Raw genomic sequence first — 19,158 nt, forward strand, 5'->3', positions numbered from 1 at the left:
CCATAATCGAGCAGCCCTAGCTTAAATTCAGTAGAAAATGTTTATATTAAGGGTGTGTGCTATTTTAAGTGCTATGCCAATATCCATTTGGCAAGGGGAAGCTGTGGATTGTGCTCTGGTGGTGTTATTAACACGGTCCCTCAGGGCTCCCACCTGATAGACACACTGATGAGAAGATTCCTTCAAGGCCCAGCAGTCTCCTCGTATCGGACATTACATTGGCCATTGATGGGCCCAAAATAGAACTGCATTAAGGAGCAGGGGTTTCCTGCTTATTTAGATACTTAGATTAAACATTGCCAAAGGTGTTTTCATGGCCTTGATAACGTCATGTTGTACGAATGTTGTACGAATTTCAACGTCACATATTTCTTATTTATCGTAATCTTCCTCGGGTCCGAACAAAGTTTCCCACAACAGATTGTAACCTTTAATTTGGTATCAGTCCATCATTTCCTTCAGCTCTGGCATCACAACATTTTATTTCCTCGTTTTCAGCATCACCAGTGGGGTTTCCTTTATTGTGACTCAGTTGTTCCTCTGAAGCGTTTTCTTTTGCTGTGGTTGTTCACACGGCAGGTTTTGTCACATGGTGTAATGCAGTCTTGTCATTTGTTGATGCAGCTTGAGCCCTTTCCAGACATAGCTCACATGATGTATGTAAAGCATTGATCTAGATATTCATTATTCCATGCACACAGTTGGTATGAAAGTGTATTGAAAATGCACAGGGAGACTGTTGGGCAGCTAATTGTTGGAAGAGGGTGTTTTTGTTTTCCTTTTTTTGCTCCAGTCACACCTTGAGGAGGAAACTAGGCTGACCAGATATGAAAAGATGAATGTCTTCAGTGCCTTTTAAATTGGCTCTTTCACAGTGTTTCCTAGTTTATTAAACTGATTTTGTTAACAAGAGACGGTGATTGAGATAATACATTTATTACAGTGATCAGTGAACAAAAGCTCCAACCAGTTATTTCCTTGTGTTTGTTTAATTTCTTTCTCTTTGTCCCTGATATCCTGTGGGATAAAGTGGAGAATGCACTACCCCAACATCCTGTTGTAACAGGAATTGCATCATATTAAAGAAAAAAAGCCATTTCAACATGTTTATGGGGAAAAAAAATCTCTAGATCTGATCATGTGATACACGATGAAGAAAGGGGGGATTTTGAAATAAAGGTTTCATGGTTAGAGAAAAAATATTGTAACAATTCATAGTGATTTTATTTTTTCTCTATTTGCCGCGCTTCATTATCCCCATTCATTAATGTGATCATTTCACAATTATTCACTTTTTTTATTTGGACCCACAGTAGGCCATATTTGTCTCCCTCACCCACATTCCAGCACTCTTGCCTTCGTCAATAATGCATACAAGATCAGGATCCCCTCTCTCTCCACTGCCATTCATTCATTATGCAGAAGAGACACTGCCATTCACCTGTTCAACATCTCTTTCTCTCCATCACCCACTTTGTTGCTGTGTATTTATCTTTCAGTCTTTCTCTTCATACTGTTCCCCCACATGCAGCAGAGAACTATACATAGGTTATAACTAGTGAAAGCAATGGAGAGAGCTGCAGAAAGGTAGGTAGGTAACTAGGGAGGGAGGGAGGGGAGAGAATGAGTCATAGCTCGTCCCACAGGACTGAGTGGGCTGGCAGAGTGGAGGAGGATGGCGTCAGCAGCAGGCCTGACAATTTAAGAAGACACATTAAAAGACGGAGAAAAAGAGAGACAGAGAGCGAAGACTTACTAGTGGGTGGATGGAGAGAGAGAGATATTGATGGGGGGGGTTGACGTGAAGGGGGCGGAAGGCAGGAAGGGGTATCCTCATAGCACTGCGAGAGAAAGAGAGAGGGGGTGGCAAGGAGAAGGACAGAGAGAGACATAGATGGAAAAAGAGAAACCCTGTCTTCCGCTGCGTTTGACCATTCATGTCCCCCTCATCTGTGTTTTCTTTCTTCTCTGTTAGGGATGTTTTTTTCCTCCATGTCTTTGTTGCGATTGTCATTAAGTTTCCCGGCTCTTTTTCTGACACATACAGTCACCATAATCGCTTTTACATGGCAGGAAATATGTACTGTGTGTGTGTGTGTGCTAGTGATGTATGTATCCATATTATTCCTGAATGAAGCACAGACTCTGTTTCAGTGCGACCGTCCCTGGACGGTTCCTGTACAGTCCCTAGTGCTCTGCCAGCCCCCTCGTCCCCTCCCTGTGTGAGATTGTGCAACCGACGCAAAGGGGAATCCTCTCTGACATAGACAAACACTGGTACACACACCGCGAGCGCTGCTGATATATAATATGTGCAGGCACTGAGCTTGCACAAACTCTGCCATTGCTGCGCACACATCAGCCCTCCACTCTGTGAAGACATAACCTTGCTGCCTTTTGTGAGACGGGTTCTCTCTGACGTCAGATGGGCGAGGTGCGTGGCTGAATACAGAGGAGCTGAATTGGGTCGAGCTGCCTGTGTGTGTGTGTCTCTCCCACTGCCGCCTGTGGGTTTGTACGCGCTTGCTCACTCCTGTTTGCAGCATTCTGCGCTCCCATTCACCTTCATCTTTCATTCAGCCTCTGCAGAGAAAATGGAGAGGGATGTCAGCTACGCATGCTTCTCCATTATGAAATTTGAAGTAATGCAATGAATGAAACTGTAGCAGCTCTCAATCATTACCCACACAAAACTGTAGGAACACACAGTGCTCATTCTCTGTTCAGTTGCACTCTGGCTGTCATTAATGAGAAATATCCACAGTAGCAGAACAGATAGCCATTGTGGATGCATGTGTCTGTCTGTACTGTCTGTGTACTGTATGCACTGCATGTGCTCATGAATACGCAGTGCAATGTGCTACTGGCAAAATCCATTCTGTCCTGTTTAAATCAGTTGTTTTTTTAATAATACTTCATCTACAATTACAATTTGACTTAATGATGATTTATCTTCAAAATGTTACAAAATGAAAATAGAAGCCTGTTATAAGTTCCCTGAATCCTCGGATGCATCTGGAACATTAGCTGGCATTTTTATTAACTGTGAATTAGTTATTATTCAACAATTAAAGATTGTTGTCATTTACCTTTCTTTGGGTCCACTAATTAATTAACTTTGTTTCAGCTCAGCAGTGTGGGTTCCCTTTTTAGCCAAATGTGCAATTTTTTAAAATTACATCTTGTCAAACTCATAAATTGGTACTCTCTGCTAACAGCTGGTGTTAAACTGTGACTTTTGGCTGCATGTGCACGATGTCATGTCAGTTAATCTATTCGTTATCTGATAAATTAAATGAGTTAAAAGACTTATTACTATTGATATAGACAAGCTCGTCACTCCTACCAGCTACCATGGAGTAGCATTCCTCTCAGTTCTTTGGCTTGCCTCACTGCTAACTATTGCTGAGACCCTGACCCAGCTTGACCTGGAGTAGCTAAATTTGACGGTGAGCTCATTCTTTTAGTTTGCCTAGCTTACTGGCTAAAGTGCTGATCTACATTCTGTGTGTCTCAACACAAACACAAACACACAGTGTCTAACAGACAGATAGCTCTTTGACTCACACACACACACACACACACACACTCAGGGCTCCCTCCCATTGGCATTCTTTGGTGTGGTAACCTGACACAGTGGGCAGGGCAGTGTATGACCTGTGTGTCTCAGCTGGTTGCCTGTCATCAGGAGGGCCTGTGTAAGAGGCTGCACGGCCGCTAATGTGTGTGAAGTGGGTCAGGGTGCCCTGCACTGCATTATGACTGGATGGGAATTATGGCAGTTTCTTGTGGGTGGTGTATGTCTGTCTGCCTGCATGGCCCATCTATCTGTGTAGATGTCATTGAGTTTGTGAAACAGTTTGCCCTGTTATTCTGTAGGAAGCCATCTTTTTTGAAGTGTGAAATTGTCACTGTGTTTATACAAATTTAACAAAAGTCAATTTCAAACTGATAAATGTCCTCAGTAAACAGTGTGCTGGTTTAGCCAGAGCTAAGCAAATGGATCATTTCCTGTTTCATTTATAAAGGAAAACATAAGGACAGATTGATAGTGACACCTGCAGCTGTGATGTTGCCTCATAGTTGAAAGAAAGTGTGGAATTGTTTGTAACGGAGGTAATATCATTTGATGGTTGAACCAGCTCTGAGATTATTCAGGGTGTCCTGCAGGCGAGGTTGACCTATACAGAATTTTCAGTGTGAATAAGGATGTATGCTGATGTGTCTAATGGCTGAATGCTCAATTAATCATTGCTACTACAAAAAATAATAACTGATGAATTGATACCAGCTTGAAAAATAGCACAGGTACCACAAAGTGACTGGTTGCCCTGGTTTCAGCTTTTTGTAAAAATGGTCAGGAACAAGAAGACATCCGTCATTGGTTTTAACCTGGGAAATTCATGAAGATATTAAATGGGTTTTCAATATTTAAATGCCTGATCAAAGCATCCCTATCATACAGTATAACGGCCTGTTGATGTGGTTTTATGAGGCCAGCGTGATGTGGATGACCTCTTTTGCTATGATGTAACTGGCCAGAGTCCTGTGTGAATCAGCTGCTCTGCTGCATGGCATAGAGCTGCCAACATCAGGCCGACACACACTCTAAACTGGGACAGTTCAATCAGAGATTAGTGCTGCTGTTGCTGGTATTGTAGATGTGGAGCCTGCAGTGTGTAGCCTGTATTATGACATATTAGCACTAGTCACAGTAGCAGTGATAGTAGTAGGAGCTAGTAGATTCTTAACCTTGCGAGGCAGCTGAACTCGCAAAATCACGAGATCACGTGAGAATCCATGTGGCCAGGCTTTAAGCTATGTGCTTGAGTCGGAACCACAGTGGTTCAGACCAGTCAGCGCCCTTTGAGGAACACTGGCAGCTATGGCATGAGCTACGGGCACAGTTTAACACTAGGTGTGTGAAGACGGTTTTGAGAGTGACTGATGTTTTCAGTCTTCTCTTGAGTTTCTTCGGTAAGAGTTTGACTCTATTATATGGCTTGTTGATCTTATTGGTTTAAGTTCCCCTTCCCAAACTGTTTCCAACGACGGCAAAAGTAGCTAACCACTAAGAAGCTATAAGGCTATAATACCATAAAGAAACTCTGTAAATCACTGAAGTACATCAGAGGGAAGCCCAGAAAATACTTTTGCTTTAAAAGATGATCCAGTTTTTCGGAAATCCATGAATAAGGTTGTAAAAAGTTGTGTTCTTTCACAGTAATCACCGAGGCCCTGTCCCCAAAAACACTCTGGTCTGTCTGTGTCGTTTTTCGAACATAATTCCTGTCTCACTTGTGGTCTGCTCAACAGTATTTTCTTTTCAGCCCCATATTGCTATTGTCCAAGCTAAGTTACTGAAGCTGTCATGCCATTGAAAGCACACCGGTAAAAGGACAGAGCAGTGTGTTGATAAGGGCTCCTGCAGCCTCTCAGCAGGCTTTCACTGAGCCGGCCAATCAGACGACTGTGGGCTTCTAGGGAGGGGTGCTTCAGAGGATGAACTGAGTGGCTGCATGAAGGGCCAGTATAAGATAAATAGGAATGTTATTAAAGACTGAAAGCTACTAGTGGATTCTCAGACTAAGAATAAAGAGCTGGAAATGAGCATAAAAGGCCCACTTTAACCAATGTCAGGTTTTTATTGTAAGGAGTGTTACGTATCCCTATCTTTAGAGTTTCCTGGGGGAATCATTTATATGAATTTGTTTTCACAGACCATACTGCGAGTAACCCATCAGAATAGCTCAGTGTGAACATGTAGTCATTTTAATGTAACGTGTTAAAGGGCATGTATATTTGTGTTTTAAGGTGCCATAGCTGTTTGCCTAATAATGGTAGGTAAAAAGGCAACTGCACACCTTTTTGGAAGAAGCTTCACTACTCATCTTAGAGTATCAGTTCAGCAGAATTGAGCTTTTCACTGTTTGATATCCCATGGCCTGCATGAGCCCACATTGTTATTTGTGTTGGGGTAGGGCATAACAGTCAAGATTACCTATAAAAATAAATTGGAACACCAGCAGTAGCATTTCCTGCTCTCTTTTTCTTTTCATCCTGCGTTGTTCTCTCTGCCTCTGTCTGACGATCCATCTCAGTCTGTGCACACTGCAATCCACATATTTATTTTTAATATCACTCTTCTCTCTGCCCCTCTCACTGGTACTCGCTCAACACAAATGGCAGCAGTTGAGAATGACGTTGCCATCTCCTTGGCAACCCTGTGGGTTGGTTTGTGTGTGTGTGTTGAGGAAAGCGGGGGGGTGGTGGGGGGGTGTTGAGGAGAGAGCTAAGGGATCATAAGAGAGGAATGTGTGGCGGAGGAGAGAATGGGTAAAGCTGGTTTATTCATTGAAGTGTGTGTGTGTGTGTAAGCGAGCAGGAGGAGAAGATTATTTCCAAGAGACTGTGTCAAGCAGTTGTATCTGCCGACAGTAAACAGTGGCTGTGTTCTGTGCTGCTGTATGGGAGGCTTGCATCAGCAGAGTGGGGCTGGGGCATGTGGGTGTCCTGGTCAGTGATGTGGTCTAATGCTGCTGCTGCTGATGACGCCTTTGCTGTTGCATTGCCTGGGTTTTCCCCACACTGGGATTCCCTGCCTCGTTTGTGCACTCATCTTATCTGTCGCACAGCACAGCACAGCACAGCAGACACGCATGAATTGCACCTATCCATACTGCCTGCGTACAATCTGACAATCGTGCTTTTGATGCCTGAATTTGTGCTTGCTTGCGCTTCATTTCACTATTACATCGATGCATCCACGTGTGCATAATATGGGATTTAATGCATACTTCTTTAAAATCTTTGTTTCAACAGGCACACCAGAGATAACAGAGGATATAGGCTTGTAGGACAAATGGATTGTTATTCGTCTTTGTTGTCCCTATGTGTATGGGTGTAATGCCTGACATCACAGTTACTTTTGGAGCCAGAATTCACCTCAGAGCTATTCTGTGTGACGTTTATCCATGCTGGGGAAATGTGTTTCATTATGTAAACTAGGAAGTGAAGTGGGCAAGAGAGAATAATGAGAATAGAGATTTGAGTATCCCTAGTATTTTTGTACCAACAATTTTATTTTTAACGAGGTTATTGTAGCCATGTAACATGTTTTCTGCTTTGTGGAAGTTGAATTAAAAGGAGCTTGCAGCAGGAAGACGCCTAGAGGATTTAAATTTAAAATGTAGACTTATGTTGTACATTCAACTAAAGCTGGTCAGGTAAATGATGACTACCATCCTGTTCTTGTCCTGCATTGCATTCTTAATTTTATGTTGAACTGCCAGTATGACAGTTACACTTAATTAGCGTATTTCAGTGATTCTTTGTGCAAGCAGATAAGGCTGGCAAATACCTCAAATCTGGAAGATATACCACAGCACAGTTCTTAACTATTAGTTGTACTTGACTAAAGAAATGCAACTGTAGTTGGCTTTACTAAACCTCCAGCTGAAAAGGCAGCTTTGCCAAATGAGCACTTTATCTCTGACATATTGCTGCTAGTTTGATTTCTGGCAAAAAAAAGAAAACCCAACACATTTTTTACTTGTTCTTTCTCAGCAAAAGCACATTTTCCCATTCATAAAGAGGGATGCCCACACTTAAGAAACCAGCCATTCAAGCAGTGACAAAGTCAATTAATGAACAGTTTAGCACATTTGAGAAGATTAAACTGGACTCAAGCTTCTCTTTTATAAGCTCTGTGTGCCAGTTTCCTCTGAGCTTTCAGCTGCTTTGTCCTCCTCCCTGCTACAATCAGCAGCAGCAGCAGCAGCAGCAGCGATGAGTCACTCAGTGTGTGAAACATGACGTCATCCGTGTCTTCCTCTTCTGCTCTTGGTGTTCAGGGCTCCTGACTGGAGGACAGACCATGCTGCTGCACTGAGCCGGAGGGAGAGAAACGAGAGAGGCCCCAGTGACCGCTGAGGTAGTGTGCCCCTCCCCCTGTCTGGCAGGGTAGCTGCTACCTCTTCAGTTCACCTGATTGCTGTAAATATTCCTGTTTTTTTTGTTGATGTGCATGTTGATATTGTTGTAATATCGTTGTTCTAAATATGCATCTTTTAGAGCAAGTCTGTAACCATACTGGGAAAATTAAACATCTAAATACTTTGTTTTTTTCAAAAAGTACAAAATTGCTCATCAGAAGTTTAATTCTCAGCTGAATCTCATAAATGGAATGAACAAAGCTCTGCCTTACTTTAAATAGCCTGTGTCCATTTCAGAACAAAGTAGAAGAAATAAAGCAACCTTTTTTCCACATTAAGGTTGTAATTCAGCTACAATCCTGCTGTTTATTTATCAAATGGATGGATGAAACTTCCAGTGTGTTTCATATGTCAGAGTTGAATTGTCACTAGGGGCAGTGTAAGCAGTATAAATTTCACATTTGTATAGATTTGGCTTGATGATTTGACCTGACATTAAAAAATAAAAAGATCTTTCAATAGTTAAAAGACCAGTCATTTAACTTAATACATTTGTAATGTTTCGTACAAATTTACAATTTCCAAATTGTTTCCTCACAGCCCCACCCCAAAGGCTAAGGCTTGCTATGGACTGCGCTTCGCCCCCTGCTGCAGCCCGACCCAGTACACTACCTTAGTGGGTTCCCCATATCTTCCTGTGTGTGGTTCCCATCCAGACTCACAGTACAGAGTCCAGCACAGATCTGGTACCACCTACAGGTAAATATTGTATTAGTACACTCTCACACATATGCTCTGTGTCTTTGTCCCTTTCCTTCTGCTTTCTCTTTGGTCATGCATTGTCAAAATGTTTCTGTTTTTTGGTGTTTAAAACCAAAGAGGCCTGAATTTCCCTCTTCTTTTATCTTGCCTCTTTTCTCTTAGCCACTCCTGGGTTCTCCACCCAACCCCCTCCCCAACTCCCACCCTCTCCCCCTCCCCTAAGAAGATGTCAGTGAGCCTGACAACAGACATCCAGCAGGAGGGAGAGAGTGGGCCACTCATCGAGCCCTGCAGTCGGGGCAAGACCTCCCCTCAACCACTGGGCACCAAGGACGGGACAGGAGAGGGCCTGGAGCCTGAGGATAGCGCCTCACAGGATGCACAGGTGAGAGGAAGTGGCAATATAAGAGTGCTAGTAGGACTTTTTAGAAATAAAACCAATCCAAAGCAGGACATTAGAGACCTGGCTCCAGCAAAACAAGCATTTGTATATAGCTGGTCCATAATAGTGTCTCTTCTTCACTCTATATATACTCTACACTCTACATCTTTTTAGTATAGTAGAAACTGACTTATTTGACAAATTTTAGTTTCAACTTTAGCCAACTTTTTAAAATCCATTTTGAATTTAGTTAGATACAAAGACACACAGCTAGAGACAGTGCCATCACAGTGATGATTACGTCTGAAATCTGTCAAAAGCACAAGCGTCTGTTACAGAGGCACATACATGGTCAAGAAATCAAGTTTCTCCAGCAGAAATCTATTTGTTGCGTGTTCTGTGCTATACATGAGTGAAACTGATTTTTCCTGGCAGATAGATTTAGTAAATCTGCATATCTGTGCTACAGTAGCATAAGACATAATCATAGCATTTATACAAACCCTTGGTTAATGTTATTAACCATATAAAATGGTTTAATGTTTGGTGGTACAACATGAGCTTGGAAAACTCTTAATTTCTGCAACTGAACTACAGTGTCTGCTGGTTGCAATATTTTTCCAAATCACTGTCTAATCTGCAAGACTAAGTGTAGTGTAGTGAATTCTTATGTGTATTTAATGTGCACCGTATTATTAAAATAAGTAAAATAACACCCTTTTCTTGCAGAAACGGGCTCCTAATCACAGCCATGGCAGGAAAAGGGCCAAGGTAAGTAATTTATGGTCATTGGTATTTCACCAGACACACTGATTCTTTTCCATCTACTATAAAACCAGATATTCATCTTTCTAAAACTCACCCCAATAACTTCATAATCCTGTCCAATATTAACGTTATTATCCTCTCAACTACAGTGGAGCACCTTATTCTCATCATTGGCTAAAAATATGTTTAACCCACCTACTTTTAACCCCCTCTTAAGTGACCTCAGTAAGACTATGAAACAGTAAAATATATTTCAGACAGCTGATGAAGACTATAACCAGTTAAATTCGATAAATGTTGGATTGCTAAATAAACAAGTTGTGTTTAGATACAGTCTGAAGTCTTACTTAGACCTCTTGACTGGTGTTGCAGTCTTTCTTTCTGCCACACACTTGGAGAACTCTCTGACCGACTCAGCTGTGACAAAAATACACTGAACTCCAGTTGTCTCACTTATTTTCCTCAGTACATCCAGTCTGTGTACATTCCCTGTGATACAACACTTCAACCCGGTTTGTGCCGCATAGGATATGCATCAAAGTTGACACTGTATGCATTCATACCACCTCTAAATAGCACTTCACATTGTATAATGTAGCTAAACAGCAGCATTCACCATGTTTGTTTTGGAAATTCCATTTAGTAGCCGACTAAGTGATTTTTGTGAAACTCCTATTTTCATCAAACAGTATGATTTAAAAGAAACACAAACCAAACACTGTTTTTACAAAATGTGCATAGGAGGAATTCATATTTTTTTTTTTTTTGAAAACTTAAGTTTACAGAACTACCGTTATGAACTCTGTATTATTGCATAATTAGCCTCAACTCATTGTCTACAGTAATTGTTACTTGACCTTAAATGACGCAAACACCAACAGTTAAATTAATATGATATGTACTGACGTGTACTGTTTTTAGGCCTGTGTGCGTCTTTTTAAAGATGTCAAGGCAGTGGTTAGTTATACTTAGACATGAGAGTTCAACCCTATCGTTTTGTGTTGTGGGAGTGGCTTTCTAATGTGACATCCCATACTTAACCTTCTCATAATGCTTCTTGTAAAAAGGGATTAGATCAAATTGATGGTATCACAGTGAAAATATTCTCAAAGATAGATGACCCTTGTTTCACTTCCTTCTTGGTTTTAGTACATAATCTTCAAAGGGACATCATCCTAATCAGCTATATTGTATTAAAGCACTGTGTTTTCTGCATGTCTCACTTCAGCTCCTCCTCCATTCCTCAGGGAACTCTATTATCAGTCATTATTAAAAAAAAACCAAAAAAAAACAGCTGAAATTATGTTAAGAGGATTTTCTCCTTATCAAAACATCAAAAGAAAGAAACTTGTTACACACATAGCTACACATCGTGGGACTTTTAATATTGTAACACTTTGCATTGACAGAGGGGTTCACTATTTTCCATAACAACATAGTTGTTAAAAATCCTGAAATCAATCACATTTTGATTTTTTGTAAAAATTTTAAAAAATTAAAACAAACAAGAAAAAACAGCGTGTAATAATGCTCCTTGCATTGCCAGCATTCTGTAGTTCAGTTTGGTTCACAGTTTAATACTGATTTTTACTTCAAAGTACCGTGGTGCTTTATCAGCATTTTCTCCACAATTTATTTTCTTTTGTTCCTAACTTCATATTTATAGCAGTTGTTTTTAAGCTGTGACTGTTGGTAGAGGACCTTGTTTACTATAAACTATAATGATCAATGCTATTTTATAGCATGAATTTTAGGTGTATGTGATACATAAAATCAATGCTATTTTATAGCATGAATTTTAGGTGTATGTGATACATAAAATTGGAAATGGGATGCCACATTTAAAACGGTGTCATTTTTAAGTGAAAATTCCTAAATTCCTTACAGGTAATATATGTGTGATTCTGTTTCAGTCTAATGCCAAACTGAAGCTGGTACGGAGTCTGGCAGTGTGTGAGGAGTCCTCTGGTCCGTTCTCCAATGATGGACCTCCAGAATCGGTACTGTTCCTGTCTCTAATCCCTAACCCCTCAATCCTAATCCTAGTCCATACCGTGACGTTAGCATAGCTTGCAATTCTTTGTATGCAACTTCAGTTTGAGAAGGATTAACAATACTTAATGCACTAAACTAAAAATTTAGATTTCAAAATTTTACCGTCTTTTCTCATAGCAATGGAATGTCGTTTTCCAGGATATCATCCAGCTTCACATCAGCTGCCCATCTGACAAGGAGGAGGAGAAGTCCTCAAAGGACGAGTATGAAAATGAAGAAAAGGAAAAGAAGGACAAGACTCCGCGAAAGATGTTGTCACGTGGTAAGATACAACTTTAGAGCTTAAATGCATTTAGTAGCCGTTGTTCTGATCCTAATCAAACCTGTGTTAAAATCAATTTTGGTGCCATTCTTGTTCATACACAAGACTAAAAGCTTAGTTTTATTTGTATTCTCTCTACACAGATACAATGAACGCAAGGGCAAATGTTTTGTCATGGCATGACTGTTGCATGTAAATATTATGTCCACTGAATAATACCCAAACTAATATGATGTCAACCTAATCTCTCCAGAAGATAATGGGATCCCTCCCTCTTCTTTTTTTAATTACCCACCTCACTCCCTCTCTCTGCAGAGGCCCTCAGGCGTCATTAGACTCTGAGAGCAGCAGAGATGAAATGGCTAGCCCAACTGTCTAGTGTAGTGGAAAATTGTGGAAAATGATCCCCTGTAGAGTGTGTGTGTGTGAAAGCATAGAAGAACAGCAAGCTGGTGTCTCATGCTATCTGCTTCTTGTGTTTATCCTCCCTGAACAACCTGAAATGTCATTGCTGGTGTTTTGGGGTGCCATTTTAGGAGCTATGCTTAACAGCAGTCTCACTCAACTCTTTCTAGCTCCCCTGCACTTTATGGAAGTGTCACTCTCTTTCCCACCCAGTCTCTCAACTTTCTCTTCCTCTCTTCTCCACCTATTTACTTTTTTTTCTCTCTGTTAGACTCCAGTCAGGAATACACTGACTCCACGGGCATCGATGTTCATGAGTTTCTGGTCAACACACTGAAAAACAATCCCAGGTATGAGATTGCCACCAAAGGATGACTCATGCTCAGCTATAAGAACCGGAGCAAAAACATGAAAATGATGGAATAGAGCTGGTCATTAACATATTTGTTTATATATGGCAAAAACAAAATAAAGTTTGGTCCAACTGATTACCGAGATATATATTTAATGAAAGAGTTGCGTATTTAAATGTCAGGTTTTGATCATCTTTTATTCAGTATCTTACATCTGTTCTTGTTTTAAAGAGCTCATTAGGTAAATACTTTCAACATATTAATATAGATGAGCAGGCACAAAATGCACTTGCAGCTTCATCTCTCAGGTGTCATAAAGGGAAATGGTCTGCTGGTTGCCTTGATGACAATGTGCAATATGAAAAACATGCACCTGCCAATTCTTGAAGCACCACGTAATGCGCTGTGTGAAAGGGAAACACAAAAACAAATGTAGGACTATCCTGTTAGCAGGAGGCTCCCTGTAAGTTCAAGTCCTTGAAGATGAACTGATGATGGCATCCAGTCGTTTAAAGAAGAACTAATAAAAATACAGTTTAAAACGTATATTTCAGAAGGATAATCATTGTAATAGAAGTATTTATTCCCTTACATTATGCCTTTGATCCCTAGTTGGTATGCTCACTGCACTCTAGTCACTGACCCGCTCCTCCCTCTGATCTCTCCCCCTCTCTCTCTCTCCCCCCTTTGGCCCAGCAGGGATCGAATGATGCTGCTCAAACTAGAACAAGATATCCTGGAGTTCATTAATGACGACAAGTAAGCTACGTTCTTCATAACCACTCTCTTGTATTTAAATTTAGCCCTTCTACATCCATTCCTTTTTATTTATAGATTGCTGAGGTAATGAGACAAATACGGCGAAGTTATAGTTGATATTAAGGGGCAAGTTTAGACTGGCAGTATTTCTGGCTAAGACTCTGTGTTCCCCTGTACCAGAATAATGATATTACTTAAGTCTAATCTTAAGTAATATGATTTGAAATAAGCCTGAAAGAAGTAAATCATCTATACAAAATGGATCCAAATGAAGTGTCCTCAACGAGGGACATCCTGCTAGTCAAACATAACAACAAAATGTATTACAGGAGTTACAAAAATGACATAATCTTGAGTATTTACCACTGTTCTGAAGAAAGCTACTGAATTAAGTGTTTTGCATTTGTACATAGAACAAACATGAGAGAGTTGTGTACTCTATTTAAATTCAAAAAGAATAACTTACTATGCAGTTAAGTGTTAAAATAACATGTTACTTAAAGCTTTCTATTTTGTCCCCCTGCAGTAACCAGTATAAGAAGTTTCCTCAGATGACTTCTTATCACCGTATGCTGCTGCACCGTGTGGCTGCCTACTTTGGCATGGACCACAATGTGGATCAGACAGGCAAGGCAGTCATCATCAACAAGACGGGCAACACACGCATGTGAGTGTAGTTCTTTGGTCCAGACTTCAGCAGCTGCAGTGTTAAAGACACATGAAACTTGGATTGCATTTCCGTTGCGAAATGATTTAGCAACAATTCAGAACCATTGTTTGAGCCACCAAATAAATATGTTAAGTTTAGGATTTTAAAAACTTGAGGAAATCATTAAACAATAATTGACGATAAATCTAGGGCGGCAACATAGGCAGCTGTTCAGTTACAAATACATGATTTTAAGTTTCCTGTAACAACTGTTGCATACAAACAATCTAGTAAAAAGCAGTTTTGCCAAATCTGTAAAAGAAAAAACATACTATAAATGTATGCATCCTTATTTTATTCCTCGTATTTTCTCTGGGCAAAATCTAAAATCATGTACAGTCCATTGTGAAGTTTGAGAAGATAGATTGTTCAGGTGTTGATAGTGTTAACAGCTGCCAGATGTGTGCAACTAAATGTGCAAGTTGATGTTTCTTATTTGATTTAATTTAGAAAAACAAACATCCATGTGTAACTGCTTTTAAACTGTTTGTCTTTTTACTTTGCTTAATTTTTTCCTCTAATGCAGTCAAAGGTAATTTTTTTTGGTTTATAGGGCTGCACGATTAATCAAAACATTATCAAAATTGCATTATGCAAATCGCAGAATCAATATGCAAATCGCAAGAGCTACAATGTTTTATTAGAGGTAAAATGTGTGTAAAAAAAGCATAATTAAGTAATGTAGTGCTGAAGAGATGTCCTTGTCTATAAACCCTGTTCTCTAGATCTAAGAAATCATGTTTGTTTGGTACAGACCCCAAACATTGGGATTCCCTCAATAATCTTGAATCATATCGCAATTGCAGCATCTGTCAAAATAATGGCAAAGTGATCTTATCGTGTCGCCTTAGTTATAAAGCATGCCTTTTGTCCTCTACTTTTTCTACAGCCCAGAACAACGGTTCTCTGAACACATAAAGGACGAACGTAACATGGACTTCCAGAAGAAATTCATCCTTAAGAGAGACGATGCCAGCATGGACAAGGATGATAATCAGGTAGGCTGATTTGTATGCCGTGATATTCGTTAACTAGATCACATTCACTATAAATGTAAACTCTAAATAAGTTTAAAAATTAAAGAGTCTTTAAATGTGCCACTTTATGTCATGCTGGGATATTTTCGTAGTTACAACCATTAGTTGTGTTGGGCATTGAGCAATAAAAAACTCTGCCCTAGGCTTGTCTCATGCAATCTCATAATGACCTTAAAATTAACCATTTAAGTCTGCATTTTCTAGATAAGTGCTCCTATCAGATAAAAGGGAGGCATGGTTTATTTTTGTTGGCAAATACGCTGTTAATCAAACACTCACAGATTTCCAGTGGTGAGCCTCCAGACTATCTTAGCATCTGGAAGTAGGAGTAGTAGTGGGTGGAGTGGCTATAACAAGTACTGCAGCATCATCTTGACCCAGCCATGTGTTAATAAATAAAAGTAACTCTTTAATTATTTCAAACAAAGCTACAAAACTTAACTGATTCTGAATTCATCAATAATAGCTATGAGTAAGAGCATACAGGGTTTGGACAGTGATTACAGGTTGCTGGTGGGTTTGAAACAGTTAATTCCAACAGAGATAATAAACTGGAGTGTGAAAGGAGATTAAACAATCTGTAAGACTTGGGGTGCCACTAATGCTGACATTTAAATGTCTCCTGTATGCACAATGGTTTTGCCTTTGTTATATTTTTTATCATAAATTAAAGTTAGATTTGGAGATGATACTCCACCACTAAGAGTGTACTAAAATATAAATAGGCCATTTATATTCAGTAACTTGCATGTTCCTGGTATTGTCTCTCAAAATGATACATTTTACATTTTTCAATTTGCAATGTATTTAACATCTCTTCTATAGCTGCTGATTTCCCTGTGTGTGAGCCACAAAACTCTTTAGCCTGGACCAGTACTTTTTACAAAGCAAAACTTGACTCTATCCACTGTGCTGTCAGACTTAAGATACACTCTTAAACTCTACGTGTCAGCTATAAAACAACATTTTCTTGTATTTTTCTTAATACCTTGCTTTTACAGATGTGTAACTTTTTAGTGTCTGAGGTTTTTAATTAAACACTGAAAGCCCACATTTTTAACCACAGCAACAGTTTAACCATTATAATACAGAATAATAATTAAAAAAAATTGAATCAACTGTACTTGCTTTGTTGCTGTCTGAAGCACGTTTCTCACACTTCTTCATTCCTTCCAACAATGTTTGTTTGACACTTTTCTTTGGCGCTCAATTCTTGGACATATTTGTCATATTCCTTTGTTTGATCATTCTTCAAGTGTCCTATCACGTTTTGTGGTGTTAAACCTTCCCACGCTGATTTCACCCCTCAAAACGCTAATTTTACACAGTTTCTATTCTGTTGTTTTGTTTTGATGACGGGCAGCTGGTCTCCCTTTACGTGCTACTGTTATCATGTGACTTGTTGCTACTTATTTTTACAGCAAGTGTGGCTATACATGTATTTACATAATATTTCAGCATTTATATCTTTTTCTTCACCCCCAATATGATTGTTTATCCAAAATGTTAGATCCGTGTGCCACTGCAGGACGGGCGACGTAGCAAGTCCATTGAAGAACGGGAGGAAGAGTATCAGCGGGTACGAGACCGGATCTTTGCCCGAGAAGTAAGTATTGGACCTGGACAGGGTAACAATTGCTGAGGACACATTAAATCACAATCATTTCTCAATCCTTAGCTGTTACCTCCAGCTCCTTTGACTAGTGGGAAGTCAGTACTTCTTAATTAGACAAGAGTAAGATCTGTTTAATAAGTTATCTAGTGATTCATGGTTATATGTATACTTAAAGCCAGTGGTTTCCGGTGTGTTTTTCTTGTGACTAATCTCTATTTGCGACCCCCTAATCACAGGGTGCATGTATCGGAGTTTTGTAAAGCTCACTTGAAGAGTGATTTTTACCTTCTCAGACTATTGAATTTTATTGGTTTTTAGAGACCTGAAGAGGTCTTTGGCAAGAAAAAAGCAAAGATTACAAAAACTTATGAATGATTTATATGAAAAAAATTTTGGTCTAAAGTGCTCCTAGATGAATGAAGCATTTCATAATGTGCAGGTGTCCTTTTTTTTACAGTCCTCTCAAAATGGATACATCAACGATAACAGGTAAGATGATGAATTCTACTGTAGACTCTAGTGTGTGCAATTTATAAGACTTCATCCTTGCCACCTTTTCCCTTAAAGCTACAAGTTTGTTTGATAGGTTTCAGGTATGAAATGTAGGGGGCCCATAAATAGATTATATATTGATTCTCTGTACAAATCTGACCACTTACAATTATCTAGCCCCTACAAAAGTCTGAAAACTTGACTTAAAAAAACTTGTAGTTGTAAAAGAGAATTTACATATGTTTATTTCCCTTGTATTATTCTTGTCATTGCTAGGAAAATAATCAACATGCTGATGTTTCTCAATAGGCCAGATGATCAAGGGTCGTTTTATGCTAGACTGTGAGGGACACACTGTCTTTGAGAAACATTTGTAGGTAGTGGAACAAATGTTTTTTTAGAAATAGGTTAGGTCACACAGCAGTTACGGTCAGCTTCCATCCCAAGGCACCCTAAGGTTGAAAGATTAGGACATATGCTGAGAGAAAAAGGAAGCATGGGCTTTACAACAGTCAAAGTTTCTGCCTTGTGTGCGTTTTCTTTTCTTCTTCTTCTCAGGGGTAAAAGTTCTACACTGTGCCTACCTCTACCTCCCACCCCTCCTTATCCCACCCTCCCCTGAAACCCTTCCTGTTCTCCAATCCAGTCCTGTAACCCTAGCATTTTCTCCTAATGTTAACCCCAACAGACTTTCCACTGAGGGCTACTGCTCTAGCTCTCAAAAGAGGAGGCAGATCTTTAGGTATTGGGGTGCTGATGACTTGTGTGTTGCCATGCCCATTTTTTGAAAGTGGTTTGGTGATGATAGTGGTGACTTGTGGTGGTTTTTTATATCTTTGCTTGGCGTAGTCGGCTGATTGATGGCTATTCCAGCACTGCACCGTGGGGCTTCCCATGGCCCATGCATGGCTGCTTTGTGGTTTCACTGGGGACTGATTTGACCTACTTACCCTTCCACCCTTTCACCGTCAACTACATTTTTGATACATAAAGTAACTGCATCACTTCCACAGTAACCTGTTTGTTTTGTGGTTGACTTAGTCTTGTAGTTTTTGTTAGCATGTCACCTGTTGCATAGTAGCACATACAAATATGTAAGAAGTACATAATGCAATGGTGCTGTTGAGCTGACAAAAAGAAAAAAGGAAACATGAGACTATAATGAAAAAAAAACTGTTATCTTGTTATATTTAGAGTGCAAGAGGACTGTTTTCAATTAACCTTTTGGTGTTCATCACAATTAATTGATTTAATTGATTAAGCGTTGTTGAGACACCAACTATGAACTGCAAGCGTCCCCAGTTAGAATCCTATCAGGGACCTTTTTTGAGTCTCGCTCTTCCTCATTTACCGTAATCTTCCTACTATTGCTAACTAATGAAGTTATACAGTGCACCGAAAAATAATAATAAAAGATTGGCAAATATTTTCTGTCAGTTGATTGACTAATTTTTTTTAGCTTTATAGTGCAACAATATATACAGATTTATCCCTTTCATTATGTAATTGTGTGTAATTGTCATTCTGATATTTGTAAGCATTGTGTTATTGAGAGACTCTAAGATTAGCTTTCAGATAAAGTCCTCTGTTTTTCCCCTTTTTCTTTTTTATATAAATCACATTTT

General features: G+C 39.6%; 1 protein-coding gene across 11 annotated transcripts in view; it reads left to right on the forward strand.

Annotated features, from left to right (window-relative positions):
• Positions 1–19,158, forward strand: part of LOC118328378 (R3H domain-containing protein 2) — a gene marked incomplete at its 3' end in the record, with an annotated part of 50,011 nt that overhangs the window by 17,276 nt on the left and 13,577 nt on the right. For 3 of the 11 annotated variants that reach the window (XM_035662082.1, XM_035662080.1, XM_035662088.1), the window contains 13 exon segments: positions 7,854–7,995; positions 8,535–8,693; positions 8,859–9,081; positions 9,808–9,849; positions 11,760–11,846; positions 12,019–12,163; positions 12,840–12,918; positions 13,621–13,680; positions 14,207–14,347; positions 15,279–15,387; positions 16,937–17,032; positions 17,481–17,530; positions 18,222–18,275. In XM_035662082.1, the coding sequence (XP_035517975.1) occupies positions 8,923–9,081; positions 9,808–9,849; positions 11,760–11,846; positions 12,019–12,163; positions 12,840–12,918; positions 13,621–13,680; positions 14,207–14,347; positions 15,279–15,387; positions 16,937–17,032; positions 17,481–17,530; positions 18,222–18,275 (1,022 nt within the window). 11 annotated transcript variants of the gene reach the window in all.

This window comes from Morone saxatilis, unplaced genomic scaffold (assembly GCF_004916995.1).
Source record: "Morone saxatilis isolate NCDOM2014 unplaced genomic scaffold, NCSU_SB_2.0 Contig18, whole genome shotgun sequence".
Classification (NCBI taxonomy): Eukaryota; Metazoa; Chordata; class Actinopteri; family Moronidae; genus Morone; species Morone saxatilis.